At 38.9% G+C, this 20,229-nt stretch overlaps 1 protein-coding gene across 7 annotated transcripts in view; it reads left to right on the top strand.

Annotated features, from left to right (window-relative positions):
- The window catches only part of NAV3 (neuron navigator 3), a 509,240-nt gene extending 490,458 nt beyond the window's left edge, over positions 1-18,782 (top strand). For 6 of the 7 annotated variants that reach the window (XM_058021931.1, XM_058021927.1, XM_058021928.1 and 3 more), the window contains 10 exons: positions 3,078-3,175; positions 3,811-3,906; positions 4,158-4,326; positions 5,064-5,299; positions 8,590-8,744; positions 9,634-9,705; positions 10,133-10,329; positions 10,948-11,066; positions 13,692-13,895; positions 16,064-18,782. In XM_058021931.1, coding sequence (XP_057877914.1) covers positions 3,078-3,175; positions 3,811-3,906; positions 4,158-4,326; positions 5,064-5,299; positions 8,590-8,744; positions 9,634-9,705; positions 10,133-10,329; positions 10,948-11,066; positions 13,692-13,895; positions 16,064-16,183 — 1,466 coding nt within the window. In that variant the 3' untranslated portion in view covers positions 16,184-18,782. The remainder of the gene's footprint in view (positions 1-3,077; positions 3,176-3,810; positions 3,907-4,157; positions 4,327-5,063; positions 5,300-8,589; positions 8,745-9,633; positions 9,706-10,132; positions 10,330-10,947; positions 11,067-13,691; positions 13,896-16,063) is intronic. The other variant, XM_058021926.1, reaches the window with a different exon arrangement.
- The last annotated feature ends 1,447 nt before the right edge of the window (positions 18,783-20,229 follow it).

Genomic DNA, 20,229 nt, shown 5'->3' with positions numbered 1-20,229 from the left:
TTATGATAATAAGCCTTCTACATTTGTTTTGATAATGTAGCCAAGAAACAGAACTGCTGTCTCTAAGAGTAGAACTAGGAGTAAAGCAGGAGCAAAGCAGCACTCATTAGCATAGACGCCACAGAAATTATGATGCAGTCTCTGGAAGTAATAAAAATGTGGCTAATAATTGTGGAAAGAGTCTAGGCAAGAGTACAGCTGGGAATATGCCAAACTGACTGTAATTTGGATTGGCAGTTAGTCATATTATCTTGCCAGTCATTGATTGCACGGATATTTGAACATTTTTTCTGGTTAATATCAGATTTTGTATGAAAATTGGTATATTTTTGATTTACATTACAACTCTTTGAAGGGTTTAACTTTTAGCATGGAGGACCCTGAACTAGGCCTCAACATGCAACGAGCTGTTGCAAAAGCAGGGAGAAAAAATTTAACTGCTCACAGATCCACACATATTAAAAACAAACAAACAAAAACAAAGCAAAAGTAATTTTTTTTTTTTGCAATATGGTGGTTATAGAATGTCTTTCATGAGTAGCAGCCTTTCATTAGCACTTCGTTGCTTGGAACTAACCCTGTCTAGATACAGGAATAAACATGTAGGAAGAAAGGTCTGAAGAAAAGGAGGGGGAACTAGAGAAGAATACAATGGGTGAAGAGGAATGGGTGAAAGAAAAGAGAAGGTAAAAGATAAGATGAAAGAACGAAAATAAAGAAAGTTATGAGGAAGTGTTCAGCAAAAGAATAGAAATAATAAAAGCTGGAAGAAAAAAAAGAGGAAGGGGAAGAGGAAAACAGGGGAAAGAAAGAAGAACAGGATGACTGGAAGAAGTGGTTGGATTTGATGATCTTAAGGGTGTTTCCAGCCTCAATGATTCCATAATTTCATAAACTTGATATAATTTTCTGTGTTATTGTTCTAAATGTTTTTCTCACATGAAAAGTAATTACTTTTCATTACAAGAAATTAAAGATAGAAGAGTGCCTAATGAGGAGTGGAGAATTTCATTTGATTATGAATCCAGAATTTTTGATCATTATGATGATCATTTTGTTGCCATGCCAGAGAACTTGGAAGGGTGAACGCTTCCCACCAAGTCTTGTGGGATTTCTGAGACAGCTGGAGTACTACTGAACACAACTCCCTGAGATATGGGGAGGTTAATCATGATGAGGATTAGGCTGAGAGAATTGAGTGGTTTAGCTCTTCATATTATAAAAATACCATTGCACTTTTTGGGAGCAATGTCTCCAACCAACCAGGTCATCTGGAAATGACCAAGCTGTGCACTGTCACTACCTTAAGGGTGTGATGGCACCCTCCAGATCAGGGTATCAGGGTGAGTGGCAGCCTGGGAAGGGATGTGGGGGTCAGAGACACCCCTATTTCAGTCTGTCACTGCAGTGAAAGGAGCAAACAAGGACCAGTACAGGACTGGCCCAGAGTGCCAGAGCTCTGACAAGAATTGAACTGAGGTAACCATAGCATGCCTAAAAAGAAGGCCTAGCAGGGGAAAATTAAAACAGTTAGTACCACCATGAGATTAGAGGCCCTTGGGCATCTTCTCAGCCCCTTGTATCAGTGAAAGAGAGAGCTCTTAGAAAGTGGAATTTGTTCTTTTGCTACAGAGTGGTTCCTCATTCCTAAAGACTTAAAGAAGAATGAATTTAAAGGGCTACATACGGGTCATTTACAGATTGAAAAATTTCACGGGGGGATCATATCATAATTTGCCCTCAGACAAACAATGACAATGACGTTATCAAAGCTCTTAGCTTTGCTCAAAGGTTTGTCAAATACGCCAAAGCACAAGTGAAGTGAAACATTAAGTGGTGACACAGAAAATCTTTCTGCCTGGAACAAAGCAAGCATAGATTTATTAAAACCCACCAAAAAAAAAGATTCTTTGTTCTAATAATTAAAAAAAAAAAAACCACCCAAAAAGCAAAACAAAAAAACAAAGAAACACCCCAAACCAATAGCAGAATCTGCATTCTAGATATGGATGTATGTTATCAAATTTCTAACTTGAAAACTTATTTTTAATACATTAATTGAAATTATATTCATAAACCTTCTTTAGTTTTCCTTTGAACAAGTGACTGAATCTTACTGGGACCTCATTTAATTTGGATGAAATCTGACCTTGTGCAGACTATGTCATGAAGTCGATGTTTTTCACACTAATAATGAACAGGTTTTAGGTTAGTGGATTACTGTGCTGGCCTTTGAAGAAAATGCAAATCCATAATCTCATCTAATTTTATAGTTAGCTTGAATGTCTAACAGTAAAATCTCAGAGAGAACTTCTAGAAGAAAGCAGCCGTTTTTTTCACTTGCAATAAAGCTGTAGGCCCAGCCTTTAACAGAAATACATCTGCTTTCTCATTTTAGGTGTTAATGAAGTGATAGAAACAGAGGTGTAGAGCAGATCAAAATCACTCTTCACCTCCAAAAAAAAGGAAGCCTTTCCTTAGAGGAATGGCTGTGAATAGAGTAATGTATTTTGGAGGAATCCAAAGTGGTTTTCTAGTGGGGGTGAAAAGGACTCTATCCATGGCATATGTGCAGAAGGCAAAGGAATCATCTGGAAAGTGAAATTAAATGCTATTTAACTTAACAGCAGAAATATCAATGCAAGGATTTCTTGTTTTCTCTTTGTACAACATTCTAAAGAGCACAAATGAGTGCCCAAAGACATACATTTAATTTAGGATCTAAACAACATTACTTTGTGAACATACTGTAATTTTGAAAAAGTTCCAAGAGGGAAAGCAAGGGCAAGACTATAATGCAAGATTTTATTTATTTGTGGATTCTTTATCCCTTTCTGCATGATTAAAACTCCTAATAATCCTACAAAAATTGACAACTTGTAACTTTTTTTAACCTCCAACAGAAATGGTGAATCAGGAATAAGTACAGATTACAACAATTGCAAGTTGTTATCATGGCAGCCTTTCTTTTTAAACAAATTGTTAACTTTTAAATCCATTGAACAAATATTGAACTGATGATGTGAACATAATTGATGTGATTTTTCTGACTGATCACTTCCCTTCTTTTAATGTAGATATATTGTTGGATGATGTCACTGATGGAGCACTCCACAAAGAAGGTCATAGTGTCAAAATTTTAGTCACCATAAACAAAGGCTACAGTCGAGCCAAGGTAAGTGCATTACCCAGAACAGAACTATAGCTCAAGCAAATGCTGGCATATAGTAGGTCAAATTTTTTTCAGTATTTTAAGCCAGGAACTGAAGGGAAGTATCTCATAGATTGCGGCTCTCTTCTGTCATCCATGCTCAATACAGTTAGGCACACTCCATAGACTAATGCCATATGGCCTCTTTATGCCTTTGTGGTGGCTTAGACACTACTAATTCTTAGTTTAATTAGTAGTAGGATGTCCTGGGACTTGCTGTCTCTAAGTCATTATAAATTAGATCTATGCATTGATCTCCTTAGGGTGCAACTGTGAATTTGCTGCTGAAAAGTTGTATTGTCATGTTTTCATGTTCTGTGTTGTAAAAAATGACAAATACAGTGCAACCTTCATTTTTAGTCATCTCTTTAAAAACACAGACGCAATCAAAGAGCAGAACAAGATTCTGTATTCCTTTCTTTATAAAGATGTATCAAAGTAATACAATCTGTACCTACTTCTGGCACAGAGATTATTACCAAAGTTGTTACCTCTCATTCTAAATAATATTCTTATTCTTCATTAGGAAGACTATGAATCTTCACAGAAAACTAATTAGCACCTTTTTTAGTCCAGTTTCCAAAAATATCTCTTTGCAGGATCAAAAGCCACATGCATACCTGATAGGATCAATTGGAGTCAGTGGAAAAACAAAATGGGATGTTTTAGATGGTGTAATCAGACGTCTCTTTAAGGTAAGACACTGAAAAAATTGCTTAAGTATTATTACAATTTTCTTTTTCATTTTAGAAAATTTCTATATTCTTTGAGTTGTCTTGCCAAGTTTTTGTTTTGGTTTGAGGTTTTTTTGATATATAGCTAACACCAACTACTATTAAGCTTTATTCTCAGTGTTGCAGTTCTTTTTTCTATAACTGTAGGCAGTTTTCCAAATAGCTTTCATTCAATAAATGTTTTTATGACTTATGTTTTCGTATAATTTCAGGAGTATATTTTTCGAGTGGATCCAACTACTAGCCTGGGTTTAAGCTCTGACTGCATTGCTAGCTATTGTATAGGGGATGTAACTAGAGCCCATAGCCTAGAAGTGCCTGAACTGCTGCCTTGTGGATATCTGGTTGGAGATAATAACGTCATCACTGTGAACCTGAAAGGTAAAACCCAAAGAATACTTCTGCAGATACCACAGAGTTCTACACTACAGTTCCCTATCCTTTTATGTTTATTTTCTTACACCTGACCTTACTGTATTGTCTCTAGTTTGAGGGCACATTCATCACAAACTGCCTGTAAGACATTACATAATATCCATCACAGCCTTTAGAGGGAAATCTAAAAATGTCTGTCCTCCCCTGCCTGATTGCCAAATCAAAACAAAGTATAGATTTCTGAATAGTGGCAAAAATCCAACCCCAAAACAGAGATTAAAATGAGAAATACTAATGCTTTATTCAGTTCCACAGGAAAAATTCTATACATTTCAAGTGCTCTAGGGATTTGCTATTGCAGGGGAGAGGGGGCCTTCAGGAGAACTTTATTGATGTGATAACTGGTAACTCTTGTGGCTGTCAGTTTGACCTTTTTTATGTCATCGTTGTAAGTAATGTCTGAAACATAGATCTTTGCCTCACTGATCCTTCTCTTCACATTTACTTTGGTTTCATCTCTTCCACTCATCTCAACTCACCACTGCTGTTCAATTTTTTGTGGAAGTATACCAGTATTTCTACAGTAAAGAAGTCCTTAACAGGGATTTGATTTAGAAGATTTGATTTAGTAGCTATCTTACCTTGCTTTGGGCATAGCACTGATGCCATCAGGTGCTGGGCCAAATAACTACCTTATCAAGGATAAGACAGGCCATTTTTCTTTTCTTTCCTTTTATCCCCAGGAGTAGAAGAAAACAGTTTGGACAGTTTTGTGTTTGACACATTAATTCCTAAGCCAATTACCCAACGGTACTTTAATTTACTGATGGAGCATCGCAGAATTATTCTGTCGGGACCCAGTGGCACAGGAAAGACCTATTTAGCTAACAGGCTGGCTGAATATATTATAACTAAATCTGGCAGAAAAAAAACTGAGGATGCAATTGCAACTTTTAACATAGATCACAAATCAAGCAAGGTAAGTTACAGTTGAAAACATAATCTATTGCCCAGTTTGTAGAACAGATTCCATTAAGGGGTGTACTCTTTTGCTGTTCAGTTAGCATTTCTTCCTACAAGAATTCAGTCTCCAATCCCAGTGATGTACAGGGACCAGATCTTTCTGTCCTAAACAAACCATTGAAGCACTGTCAAGGCAGTCTCAATTTTTTCCCTCTTGAGGAAACCCATTTTAAGTATAGATGCAGAGTCCAACTCCCAAGTAAATTAAATTTTTGAAGTGTCTGTAATTCCTTTATCAGAAGGTTTGCTATATAGTAATACTAGTGTAACTTGTTTTTTTATGATGATAACATCAGCCTTTGTAAGCAAAGATTTCAGAGGAGTAATTTGAAATTACTGTCCTGGGCTCAGTTTCTTAATCAGCCCTGAGGACATACAACTGTCATGATTTCTGGTGTGCATCAGTCCAGAAGCTGACCATACTGAAATTGCTTCACACATCATGTCACATTCCCAGTGATTTACAAAGCTCAGATTATCAGGTTTCTAGCAGGGCTACTGTGCTAGCCACAGATAATGCTATTCACCTGGCTGTCCTGAATTGAGTGTATTCCTGATTTGGTTCCTGGGGGGAAAAAAATGAAAGGGTTTGCCCAGAGCTTTCTGATTTGCACAGAACATAATGAATGCTAACATAAGAAGGGAGAACATACTGATCCCAAAGGGGCAAAAGGACCATTCTGGCAAAAATAACTGCTTTTCACTGTCTTTATACAGAGGATTTGTGATGCCATTTACTTTGGCAGAGAATGTGTTTGTGTTCCATTGTTATACTATACACATCTGTAAAGAAAATTGTCCCACAAAAGAGCCTTTTGGATTTCTAGTAAATTGCTTGGTCTGTGTGTTTTGGTGTTTCACTGTTGCTTTTGGATTGGATTGGTTGGGGGTTTTTTCCCTTTTTCTTTACTTCTATCAAAATTCATGTAAAATTTTCTAAGTTTTTAATAAAAATTAAAAAAAAAGAAAAAGCAACATTGTCAAATACCAAGGGTGTTTGAATAATATAGATGGTTCTATTCCATGGAAGAAACCTATAATGTTCTCTGAGAGACATCTTGTCATGGTTTCGGCCTGGCACAGAGCCAGTGCCCCCATGAGAATACCCTCTCCCTGGTGTCTGCTGTGAGATGTGACCAGGAATAAGCAAAGCAGGCTCTGGCTTAAACATGAAGAAAACTTTATTACCTAAACTACAAGAAAAGAAGGAAAAACCTATAAGGGAAAAAAATTGAAAACCTTACAAAAAAAACTTTCCTCCTCCCCACCACCAAAATTTCCCAATCCGATACATTCCCCCAAATCACCAACTGCACAGTCTGGCACCACCCTTTAGAATACTCAAACTTCAGTCCATGAAGAGGAGAGGAGTCCTTCTTGCACCATAGGCTTCCCCTGGAAACACGCTGAAACCTCGAATGCTTCCATGTCACTCAGCACCGCCCGGAAAGTCCTTTTGCCTTTTTGTGACATCTTCCTTCCATGCCCAGTGCTCTCACCACTGTGCATGGACCAGAGCTGTTTTTAGGGCTGTCTTTTAAGGATGCCTTGTCTCACTCCAAAAAGGCACAGTCTCTGCTTTGGGACATCTGTCCCCCCCATTTTTTTCCAACCTCCTGGGGCCGAGGGGTCCCCACAATGAACCCTCCTGGTTCTGAGGCAGTGCCTCCCCCTAAGTGCAGTCTCTGTGTCACAGGAATAAAACTGAGTCTATGGCTACACAAGAAAAGTCCAGCCAAAAGGCCACTCCAATCATCTCTCTCCACTCAGCCAGGCTCCACATCCTTCGGGCCAGGTCCTTGTTATCTTATCTCTTCTCCCTTCTTATTCAGCTCCGAGGAGGATCAGCATTTTTGCGAGGTCCCAGTCACGAAAGAAAGGGGTTAAAAATTTCAGTCTCTGCCTGTCCCAGATCTCCGGCACTCCCACACTCGCTGCTGCTCCGGCCGGCACCTCCTCCCTCACTGCATTCCCCCCCTTTCTCCTCCTGGGCTGGCTGCTATCACATTCCTCGTTGCCGGCTCTCCCTCTCTCTCTCCTGGGGGGGGGGGTGGCTGCCCGATGTCTCTTGGTGCTCCTCCACCCTTCCATCCTCCAAGGCCTTCTCACTCCCATCTCTGTCCAGGCCCAGGCCTACCACATGGCTGCCCCTCCCCCGCCCAGCAGCAGCGGCTGGATGGGGGAAGGGCGATCCCTCCTCCTTCCCTCAAAGTCCCAAGAGAGCCTCCCAGGCCCGAAGCTCTGGTTTTTAACCCCTGGGTGTTCTCGGAGGTGTGTCCAAACCCCACTGGCTACACCAGGTGCCAATATCAAAATCCAAGCACCCATTGGTTTGACCACAGCATCCCAGAATTCCCACTTCTTCCTGGTCAAACCACCGCATATCTGATCATAAAATGGGAAAGAAAAATCTTTCTTGAAATAAAAAAGGTGCATGTTCCCATTAAAAAAGAAAAGATTCAGCTATCCCTGATCCAGAAAACAAAATGGCAATAGGAACTTTGTCCATAATACTAAAGCATGTTCAACCCTGAAAAAATTAGATACCTTGAGAGATACAGCCGTAGAACTTGACTAGCTCAAATTCTCAAGAGCAACTGTTGACAAAAATATGAAATGTTTGGATTGTAGAAGGCTGTCTTTTACTGCTGCACTAAACAGCAGCCAGACAGCTGACAGGAAAAAAGAATTTACACACCAAATTTTATTATGAGGTATGATAAAGCATCTCCAAGGTGCCAGCAGATTTTCAGTGAGAGTGCTGAAAGGAGATATCTAAAGGAGTAGTTCAATACACCAAAATTGTGTGACGGGGTGGTGGGATTTTGATATATAAATGTGGCACTCAAAAGAATGAAGGTCCAAAAATTAGGAGCATCTCAGCCCATTGGAAATGGCATATTTTATTGCAATGTATATTCCTCTGGATAGAAGATATTTTATCAGTAAATTTCTAAGGAATGTATCCCCCAGATCAGAATGCTTCAGTCATTTGCCTTGTATTTAGCACCTTTGTTTTCTCCTAGAGTGAGGCTTTAATGTTGCCCTGTGCAAGCAGCATGTTTTCCTGCATGTGCAGATCCAGCTGAGTGATCCAAAGGAGGAAAACTCTTTAGCAGTCATTTTAGCTTTCTGATTTTTTTTCCAGTGAAATTATGTCTATGGTCTAATTGTTTAATCTTTTCTGGGCTTGGGACTTTTTTTGTGATTTCATTTTTGGGTTTTTTTTAATTATTTCTGCTGAAGGATCTGCGACAATACCTAGCAAACTTAGCTGAGCAATGCAGCGCTGACAACAATGGTGCTGACCTCCCTGTCGTCATAATTCTTGATAACCTCCACCACATCAGTTCACTAAGTGACATTTTCAATGGTTTCCTCAACTGTAAATATAATAAATGGTAGGTAGTACCTTTTCTCTCTCCTTGCACACAGATTTTACAACTAAAACATTAAAAGCTGCTTGTTATTTTGCAAAATAAAATGTCCCAGTGCAAACTTAGGCTCCCAAAGCCATCTGCAAGGTCATTATGGGCTTCAATAATTTTAATGCCTTTCAGCCAAGAAGGTAGCTGTCTCCTTCACTTCATTTATATGACTTCCGTGCTTCTGAATGAGATGTAAATGAAGTACAAAATTTAAGAATGTGCTTAAACACTTGACTGTTTTATAGTGTTATCCTTTGCACCCTGTGAGATCACAGCAGATCATTAGTACCATAAGAACAGCTTACACATTGTTATAAGGGAATTTGGGAAAAACCATGCCATACAGAAGCAGCTGTGAATCTAGCAGATTTTCCCTTCCCACAGTTTTCCTGCAGCAGTGCAGAAGTAGAAAGTTGGCTGACTGTCCTTTATTCTCAAGCAAGAGTAAAAATAATGTTTTCTAGAACTTTTATTGGCTTTTAACATTGGTTACTTCTGCTGTAAAAGTGATATCACAGGGACTTCCGTCATAAAATCATTGCATACATCTTCCTCGTGAGATTCATTGGCTTTTGAAATTAAAAAGCTAAGCATACTGCCAAATTACAAGTTACATTAAGACACGGTTGCTTTATTTATTTCTTCATTACAGATGGGCACTAGTAAACTACATATGTGCAAGAGGGAAGTCATACAGGAATAAACATTTTTAAAAGGGTACCTCAGAAATATTTTAAATGTATGACTGTAGTACACCCAGATTCTTTTGAAATTGGCCTAGTACAGATAGTAAGAAGGAATATACTCTGAATATTTTAATGAATTCTCCCTCAAAAAAATCATACTGCTTTTATATTTCCAGTCCCTATATTATTGGAACCATGAACCAAGGAGTTTCTTCTTCACCAAATCTGGAGGTGCATCACAATTTCAGGTACATTCACTCTGTATTTACTGTGGCCATGTTTGCACAGCTCCCTGCTTCTGAGCCCAGTTCTTTGGCAAATATTGATCTTGTGTCTCATCACAGTAAAGCATTTCAGTTTCAGCGTCTCTCCTCTATTGATGGGTCTCTCAATTGTGTTTGGGAATAGTAAAAGAAATAAGACACTGTCTGGCACCTCTAGCAAGTTGCTGAAGGTGATTGCATTCCTGCTTTTCTTTTGTCTTCAGCAGTGTCTTGAATTCCTTCTGGAACCTGAAATGCCTGCATTGAAACAGTGAGCAGAAGTGAGGTTCATTGGAGCAGTGCTATACTTGATGACTACTGAGACTCTATGACATTACTTTTATCTATATGTTTAAGAGGAAATAATGTATTTGCTATTCATTGCTGCTTGACATTTATCTCTTCTACCTAGGTGGGTGCTGTGTGCTAATCACACAGAGCCCGTTAAAGGTTTCTTAGGAAGATATCTGAGAAGGAAACTGATTGAAACTGAAATAGAAAAGAGCATACGCAATAATGAGCTTATGAAAATCATTGACTGGATCCCCAAAACATGGCATCATCTCAACAGCTTCCTAGAAACACACAGCTCTTCAGATGTAACCATTGGTGAGTCCACTGCTGGAACAGTTTGAAATAAGGATGCAGGCTGAGCATTTTAGAGATTTGTGAAGAATATATTATTATTTTTTTTTTAAGTTTCCATGTCTCAGTTGGAAGTACAACATAGGTGTGGGAATTTTTCTAGTTTTCAGCAAGCTTTAAAAAAATTGAAAGTTTAATGAGAGTACATATGTTTCCTGGTAGTTCTTTGTTGCTAAATACTTTCAAGTAAAATATCACTATTTTAAAAACTAAATTTAAAAAAATACCCCGATAGTAACTTTCCTAAGCTTAATTATTTTCTCCTGCTTGCACACTGCAGTATAATTATAGCAATAAAAACCTTGGACCTGAGGTCTTTTAATGAAATAATTCTGTTAGCAAAGATGTCAGCTTTTACATAGCTTTGCCATAAAACTTGTAAGTGTTCATGAAGCCCTAAAATTGAGCTAAGGGACACCAGTTCATTTTTAATAACAGGAGACTGTTAGCTCCTTTAATGTAGTCCTGTTTCAATATTTTCTGGACTTGAGCTGGTTCCAGTACTGCTCTTTTAATTTTGAGAAGCTTATTTTCAGTGTGTTTCCCAGTTACACCCTTTTAATACTCAACTTGACTTCTCAGGCCCCCGCCTCTTCCTCCCTTGCCCTATGGATGTTGATGGCTCCAGAGTGTGGTTCACAGACCTTTGGAACTATTCCCTGGTTCCGTATCTTCTGGAAGCTGTGAGAGAAGGACTCCAGGTATGTCATTTGTTTCCTAGAAATTTTTTAATTGTTTTCAAAGGCTTTCTCCAAGCTGTTTTTAAACAGTGCATCCTAGTATAAATGCTATTGCAAGAGGAAAATCTTTGGACGGGTTATAGAAGGCAGACTCAAATTCCTTTTGGCCTGCTCTTACTCTGGTGTATAATTTGACTTTGTAACATATCTTATTATGGATTTTATGAAGAGGGTTTCTTCTGTATGACTGGAGGAAGGTGTTTTTTTCCATTGTTTAAAGTGTTCCCAGCATGGTTAAATACAGCTCAGATTGTCTCCCTTAGTCAAGGCAGTCTCAGCCTCCCCCTGAATGGAACAGTTAATGAGCTTTATACTGGTGCCAGAAAATAGCTCCTACCACCTACATACACATGTAGGCACACAGATTTGTGGGAAAAAGTTTGTGAACAAAGATGTTTTCATAAGGCTTGGATTGGAAGGGACCTAAAAGATATATAATTCCTGGCTGTGAACACTTCCAGGGATGGGGCATCCACAACTTTTCTGGGCAGCTTTTTCCGGGGCCTCACTACCCTTACTGTAAAGAATTTCTTCCTAACATCTAATCTAAATCTCTTCTGTCTTAGTTTAAAACCATTCTCCCTTGTCCTAACACTATCTGCCCACATTAAAATGTTGTTCCCACTCATTTTTATAAGCCCCCTGGCAGGTTGTAATGCCGTCTTCACCAGGAGGAAAACTCTCTGGATTATACCAGAGGAGGTTAGGATTTTGGATCATTCCACATCTTTGGAGGAAACCCAAATATTTACATTGATCCATTCTCTCTTTTTTTGGTATTTTTCCCCCAGTCTTTAATTGGCTTTCTCCCTTTTCCTTTTTTTTTTTTTTTTTTTTTTGATTATGCACAGCAATTCTATGTCCTCTAAAAATATGCTTTGTGGAAAGGCATTTTTTTCCACACATGACACCAAAAGGTATTACTGCATAGTGCAGGGGGATTGTTATGGACTAGGCAAAGAACTGTGTAAGCAGCTGCAGTTTCTTCATCACCTGTATTGACACTGTGACATACTGATGCAATGGAAGCTTAGAAATCTTGCCTGTTGAATATCTCATGCTTTCCTAAAACTGCTTATCTCTCTGAGAATTACAGTGTTTATGCCTCGTGCAGAATACTGCCAAACATTTGATAGAACAGCCACAGTGAGATTAACAGCACTTGTTTAGACCAGCTATAAAAATGCAGTGATATTCTTCATGCTCGTATTTTCCCAAACATACAGGGTAACTGCTTAAATGGAAACTTCAGTTGTGCAGCAGAAGATGGCAGCATATAGAAGAAAATATGTTTGTTTCATGAGCTGTACCAATTTTTAGCTGCTTTGGATGGCTTCCATAGAATAAAGTTATTAATAATAAACAGCATTTTTATATCATATAATTAAGTGTTCCTGGAACCAAAGATGGATAAAAACTGCCTTTCTGGTCAGGTGCTTTGCAAACTTACTTGTCAGACATAGGATTTACAAGCCTTGCTCTAGATTCCAGAAAAGATTTAGTCACTGTTAATCTCAGATGAAGGGAAGTGCTACAGCCTGGAGTTAGCCTGCTACCTCTGAGAAACATTTCTCTTGGCTTATTTAGGCAAATCCCTTTTGTAGCAGCCTAGCCTCAGTGCAGGGCAGAAAAAGTCCAAGTATCTGTGTGCCTAATACAGAGAGCTTGGCTCCCTAACCTGAAGCTCTGCATTCAGCACGTGCCTGGCAGCAGGTGTTGCAGTGATAAGCACAACCCATCCTTCTGCCTTTATCACTAAAGTCCTCCCTGTTATACTCCCTCTAGGAGCACAGCCCACCTATATCCTCCACAAGTGCGTGCCCTGCCAATGGCATGGTGTTCCTTGGATTGTGTGAAACTGTTTGAGGCAGCAGAAATTATAAAAAGCCCTGGTGGATGGCTCCCCATCCCAGTGTATCATTGTCACAGCTAAAGGAAATCTTTAAAGCAGCTACCAAGTTAACATGCTGCTTGTGAACAGCAATACAAAGGGAGGTGAATTTTAGTGAGGATGCTACCAGATCTCCTAAAATTACAATATTCTCATTCTTCCTCTGTCCTCCCCCCAGAGTCATAGGCATTTTATGCTTCATAGTGGGGAAAAATATATCCCTTGTGAAGTTGTTCTCTTAACCTTCTGAAAGTTATCACATTTAGGATGTGGACAGATGTCTGCTTCAGCATCTCATTTTTTAGGAGAAGTGAACAATCTGTACTTCTAATTCACTTCAAACAAAATCCAATTAACTTGAATGCTTTTGATAGGTCTGTGTTAATTTCCCTGATATGCCTTAAGCAAAATACCTTGAGGTCTCATTTCACATTGTATCAAAGCACTTGCTGTTGTCTACAAGTGTCACTAGTTATGGAGCATTTTCCAACTTGCAGCCACTCTGTGTATTGAAGGATCATTAGTGGAGATCATCCAATCTCCTTAAGGTCTTATTTTACCTGAGTACTGAGAACATCCAAAAGCAAATCTCTTTCTAAAATGGTTTTGATGTTTGTGGTGACATTTTTTTCTGCTGTTATAACTGGTACTGAAAAGTCTGTAAAATACTAACATGTCTTATGTCCATAATGTAGATGTACGGTAAGAGGGCACCCTGGGAGGATCCCTCCAAGTGGGTAGCTGATACCTATCCATGGAGCTCTGCAACTCTACAGCATGAGTGGCCATCACTGCTTCAGTTAAGGCCTGAAGATGTTGGTTATGAAGGTTATGCATCAGCAAAAGAAGGAACAACCTCTAAGCACGTTCCACAGACTGAGACAGAGGGGGATCCCTTGGTAAGATTCAAACTTTTGAATTCAAATATTCAATATGCATTTTACTCTTACATGTTAAACTGTACACTGTGCAGTTAAAAAGTACTGTGCACCTCTTCCAGAACAGGCTTTTAAAATGAATCCTCCTATAATTTATGAAAATGTTGAAAATGAAAGGAAGCAGGAGGGCATGTATCACCAACACTTTAATATCTCCTTACATTGTTTGCGTTTCCCATCTGCCCAGATGTATCTGATACCATGTATCAGGTCTTCATCATTCTATTGTTTGGGAACCACTCTTCAGCAGCTTATTAATCAATTTTATCATGAAAACATCTTTCTTCATCAGGCATTTTTGGAGCTACATTATACAAATGAAGGACTGCAATATTCACATTATCTAACTTACTTATCACCGAGAATTCAGTGAAAATAGAAATTATCCATCCTCCCATTTCTCATAATATTTCAGGTCAACTGATGATTGTGTAATAGTCTTAATGCAGAAGGAATGCAATTGTGGTGGCATTAAATGATAAGAAGTTGATTTCCCTCAATGCCAAGTATTGTTTTATTTAAATATGATCCCAGACATTCAGGTTTACCATTGACTCCTCTGATAATGGACTATTAAAATGCATATGTTGAGCTGCTATTCTTTTGTAGTGCTTTCTCTGTGGACTGCCTTTATCACAATTCAAAATACTATTTTAGAGAACTATATTTCTAGAATAGGCAGCCCTTGGAAAAGGGAATTTCTCAGAGAAAAATGCACTGATCTCATAACTGTGTTAAGAAAATGGTTCCTCAACCTCAGTGTTTCATGTTCAAAAACAGACAGTGTCCTGAAGAAGTGTAGAAAATCATCTTATTTGAACTTATTTTCCATTCCATAAGCTTCCAGGTGATATTTTGACCCCTGTGAGCTTCCAGTGAGTGTGTTGGACAGGCTTCCAGCACAGCATAATCTCCAGTGTGGTGAAAATTCAGTCTGTGGGCAGCCTGAGTTCAGTTTCCACTCACCCCTGCTCCCTGCACACTGTGGTCAGCATCTCTACCTGAGTAAATATCAGAAGCTTGAAAGTTGGGACTGGAGGGTTTGCCCCCACCTCCAGTGGAGCTCATGGGTGGACAGACCCTGCCCTTGTGGCAACAGAACACGTCTCATGCACGTTGTATTGAACACCCACTGCGGGTATCCTGTGGTCTCAACCATGGATACGTGTTAAAGCTTCAGCAAAACTACAAAAAATGTTGAACACTGTTCAGTGCCAAGAGAAGCTTCACCATGCAAGTTGAAAGCATAGAGATGTAAGGATTTCTGAACAAACTGGAAATAGGGGCTTAAAACACAAATTGGTAGGAATACATCTTTGGCTTTGATTTTTCTTTGCCTGCTTTTTATAACAGCAGTGAATTTGTTCCTTGAAAAACACTGAAGTACTCTCGACATTGCTTGCAGTCCTTAGCATGCTGGCAGAAGTGGATGCTTCATAAATAAAATCCTGACCATTATATAGTCAAGCATCAAGCATCCAAGTAATTTTCTGGATCTTAATGCTGCTATTTGATTATTTTCAGATGGTTTTCAGGTACTATTAATCCCTAAATTTTGGTGGGCTCTACCCTCCTGGGTAGGAGAATCTGTTGCTGTTTCACTCCTGAGGGCAGCCCCCCAACAGCAGATGGGGCTCATTTATGAAGCAGCTGGCATCAGTCCACCCCTCTCTCATTCCCTCCCCATTTTTCTCTTGTAGAGGGTGGATATGTTACTGTGATTATGTTTTCAGTTGCTTTTCCAGTGTAATGCATCTAAACCATCCAAAAATTTTCTGGAAGCTTGACTGTCTCCAAATATGGGCCCAGATGTCCAGCTGAGATATGGCTTCCTTCCTCGGCTGGTGTTGCAGCTGCAGCTGGCCTCACCCCTGAATTGAAGAGAGTTATCAGGCAGCTCCATTTGTATCCCTCTTTGGACCTTTAAACTTCTATTTAAAAACCAGAAAGCAATGGAAAGAGTGCCAGTAGGAGCTGCTAACACCCTGCCCTTTCAGAAATCCTTTTGTACGGTCCCTCCTCTAGGTACCAGCACACCTCATACAGCAGGGGAGCTTAATTAAATTTTAACACAGTCACTGCAGTTTTAAATGAGACGAGATTATGTAAACATTGCTTTCTTCTTTCAGATGAATATGCTAATGAGGCTTCAAGAGGCAGCCAACTATTCGAGCGCACAGAGCTGTGACAGTGATAGCACCAGCCACCATGATGACATTCTGGATTCATCCCTTGAATCAACTCTCTGAAAGGGACAAATCTTGCTGTGGGATGATGGTAAAATCTGTTTCCACTAGACCACTGCCAGTAGTAAAGCAGCACACCGAGGTCTCTCAGTAAGAACGGTGTGTTGTAGGGAGGCAGGAGACCTAACTCTGCAAAGTCAGGAAGAAAAATTGAAGTGGAAAGCTTGAATTAGTTTAATTTCAAGGCATTTCAATACCTATGGAGCCGAGTGAGACTCCATTTGTCAACTGGAAAGTGCCCTAGACCAAGGGCATCTGAGCAGATTGCACACGTGTTAGCCAAACTGGAATATTTTTTTTCCCTTATCCTCTTTCTCTCTCTCTGTCTCTCTGTGTTTCTCTGTACGAGTTCACAGCGAAACTTCTTTGGATTTTTTTTTTCCTTTAGTTTATCCTGAGCTGCTGCATGAACAATGCAGTCTTCTAATTATCTTGTAACCTCTGTTGTGCCACATGGTGCTGGTCACAGGACGGCAGTGGTGTCTGTGTTATACACTACTGCCAATTCCAAAAGGAGTAAAAGATGATAGTAACTCAGAAAGCACAAACAGTATTGTGCAATCACCAGAAAACATGACTGTGATATGCTGGATAAGTGCCAATTTAATTCTAACTGCCATGGTCACGGTGATGCGCTCCATAAAGTTTTTAGTACACAAGTCACAGATTTTATAGAGTTATTTTTACCACAAGGGTCTTTTTTAACCGCCTGCCCACTCCTTAACAACAGTTTTCTACCAATTACTAACCAACACTGATTAAAGGCTTTTTAGGGCTTCATTTGTTTGAGCCTTTTCAGTGAAAGAAGGAACATTTCTTATGGTGCTGTCTCACTGCCTTAAAACAGATTTCTAGAACAGTTTTACAGTTGGTTTAATTCCTAAACCATTGGTAATTTACACTGTTTTTTTCTTCATTTACTAACGAGAAAACATCAGTTAACATAGTAGCCTCATATCTGTATATCATGATTTTTTAAAGTAATGGATACGAGAAAGAACAATTGCTATATAATATTTTTATCTTGTGAATAGATTTCTCTGCCTACCCTCAGAAGTACACAAGGAACCCAAACCCACTTTCACTGCCACTTAAATGCTGACAAAATCGGCTCAAATCCATTTGGTCCCATGGAATGGAATTTTTGGGAGGATAGATGTTTTGAATACTTATCCAGCAGAGCTGGATGCACTTGATGCAGCATGAGCACAAATATATGGGTTTGTTTTTCTTTTTTTTCCTTTTTCTAGTTTCAGCATGTTGTTTTGATTGCTATAGTTGTACATGAAGAATTCAGCATAAAAGAACACTGAAGCAGTGATGTCCACTGTGGAAGAGGAAGAGTTTATACTGTAAAAGTGGGTTGGTTTTGCACAGTCTACTGGGTGGGTATTGTAAATATAGAGAAAAAGAAAAAAAAAAAAGAAAAAAAAGCCTTGCACAAATCAAATCAAAAGCAAACAAACAAAAATATTGTATTTTATTCTGTTGGTGTTAAGAGATGTTTCACTTGCTGAGATTTCCTGTATGTTGCAAACAAATACAGAATGCAAAACCTAAAAGCTGTTATTACCCGGTGTGTTTGTCCTGTACTTAACAGTTGTTATGACTATGCAGGAGCTATCAATGCCACAGCTAGCACGTTTCAATATCTGTATGAAACCAATACATTTTGGGGGGAAAAGTCTGAAAATGTTGAAATTCATATGTCACGGCAGGCTAGAAGCAGGCTGCATCCAGACTGCTCAGAGTAACTGGAAACACTCTTTTACCACCAGAGCCATGGTTAAAATAGGTGCACGTGGGCAAGAAGGTACCCAAGGGCTCTGGCATTGTGTAGTCACATACTGTACACCTCCATGGATGTTACCTTCGGGATGTGTATCTGGTGCTATTCACTCCTCGTGGCCACCCCGTGGCCGCCTGCTGTAACTTAAAGAAATCAATGCAGTTTCCAAATGGCACTGAGCTGCATCGCTGAATCTAGAGGTTCCTACACGGTGCTATTGCCCTAATAAAACTCTGAATTTATGCACGTAGGATTCAGTCTGACCAACATCGTGCCCCCCAAACCTGGATCTATTTCTGATGCAAAATGTCAGTTCATACACCTTGACTGACTCAAAGAACTAAAGCAAAGCTGCTCTTTCTTGTACCTGTGCTCTGAGCAAACCTGCAAATCTTTTCCTGCCATATTTAGCTCACAAACACACAATATTACATATACAAAACTTCCTGCAATACATCTCAGTGAGTCCACCTAGTTTACAACTCAGAAATTGTTTGTGAAACATTTGTCTGTACACATTTTATATTTTGTACATTTTTGATGTAACATATCTTGTAAATAGACAGAAACAGTGAAATAAATCATCTGAAAATTTTTGTAGTCTTTGTAAAACCCTAATAATAAGTATTTGGTGTCATCGGACTTAACTGGATGATGTATTTTCTATTGGTTTATTGTTCCTCTAGCTTGTAAACCAGCTTGCGTATATTTTTTTTGCAGGTGTGCACACTGTATCTGTCTAAATTATTACTTTGCCATTAAAGTGGAATTATTTATTGAAAACACAGTCTGATGTTTTTGCAGTCAGGACTACTTAACAGATATTCTTTCAAATATATGAATATGAAAACAAAATGACATACTGAAGGATGTGATTTTTCTGTATTCAGCACAACTAATCTCTGTAGAAACAAAATTAAGTACTGTTTCCAGTTCCAGTGATTCAGCAGGATTTTTGAATGGCTGTTTCCTTGGTGGGAACAGGTTATGCCATTCAGAAACAACTTCACAATCTCCCCATTCTCAGAATTATTTTAAAATACAGGCCTATTTATTTCAGTGACAAAAAATCTATCCAAAACCAGTGAAGTATAATGCCTTATTTTGAAACTCAAAGAACTAAGGACTACTTCCTCAGCAGGTATACATCAATATTATTTGATAGAATTCAAACAAAGAAAGTATAATTGTCCTAGCTACCTAATCATAGACTTTGAGGTTGGAAGAGATCATTATGCTCCTGCAAGTTGCAGCACCTCAGCTGTAAGTCTCAGCAGCTGGTATGTAATTTCTCCTGCAAGTGCAAGATCCTAGGAAAGACCTTTAGACATATGGGGACAGAGTAGAAGATTCATCACCTCATTAAAGATGTGGGGAATTATTCACTGGGTGGTTTGGGTTTTTAAGGGAGTTTTTTAAGATTTGCAGTTAAATCTCACATACCACTTTTTCAAGAGAATAATATCCCATACTGTCCTTTGTTATGCCCTATCTTCTTATACTAAAACACAAGTCACAATCAGAAACACCTTTTACAATAGTATTCTTTGCTTGTGTTTTTGATAAGACAGGCAGCTTGCTCATTCCTAGCTTTTCACAATAAGCCATGCCTTTCAGGCCTCACTATGTTCATTGCAGGACTTCATGACTATGTGGTTTATCAGAGAGTCCATTCTGAAATGTGGGTATGAGAGTTGCACACAGCATTCCTGTCATGGTTTTACATTTGCTATAAACAGAGCTAATATCACCTTCCTACTCCCACTTCATATTTTCCCTGCTTAGGCTTCAGGGCTGACATTCACTCTCTAATTGCATCATCCCTCTGCAAACTCATGTTCAGTTAATTATCTACCAAGACCCTGACTTCTTTTCATGTTCTGTCATTTTGAAATACTTAGTCCAATCCTGTCTATATAAACTGTGCTCTTTCTTCCTTAGATATATGAGTGCTAATTTATCTGTATTAAAACAGGATATTAAAATCAGCCCACCCTACTAAATGATTAATTCTCTACAGTCATCATCTGTCTAATTTACAACTTTGGCAGCTTCCATATTTTCCAAAACCTGCATTGTCATTTTACTATGTTTTTCAGTTTGTACATAAAGGTAATAAGATATGTTTTGTCAGGAGCAGAGCCCTGTTCAATCCTGACAGGACCTTTCATGAAGCTTTCCTGTTTGCAGCTACATTGTTTACAGCTACTCTTGCCATGGGTATATGTGTACTTCAGTTAATATGGGTATAGGGTATTTA

This window comes from Melospiza georgiana, chromosome 4 (assembly GCF_028018845.1).
Source record: "Melospiza georgiana isolate bMelGeo1 chromosome 4, bMelGeo1.pri, whole genome shotgun sequence".
Lineage (NCBI taxonomy): Eukaryota > Metazoa > Chordata > Aves > Passeriformes > Passerellidae > Melospiza > Melospiza georgiana.
This window is presented reverse-complemented; position numbering and strand designations above follow the sequence as displayed.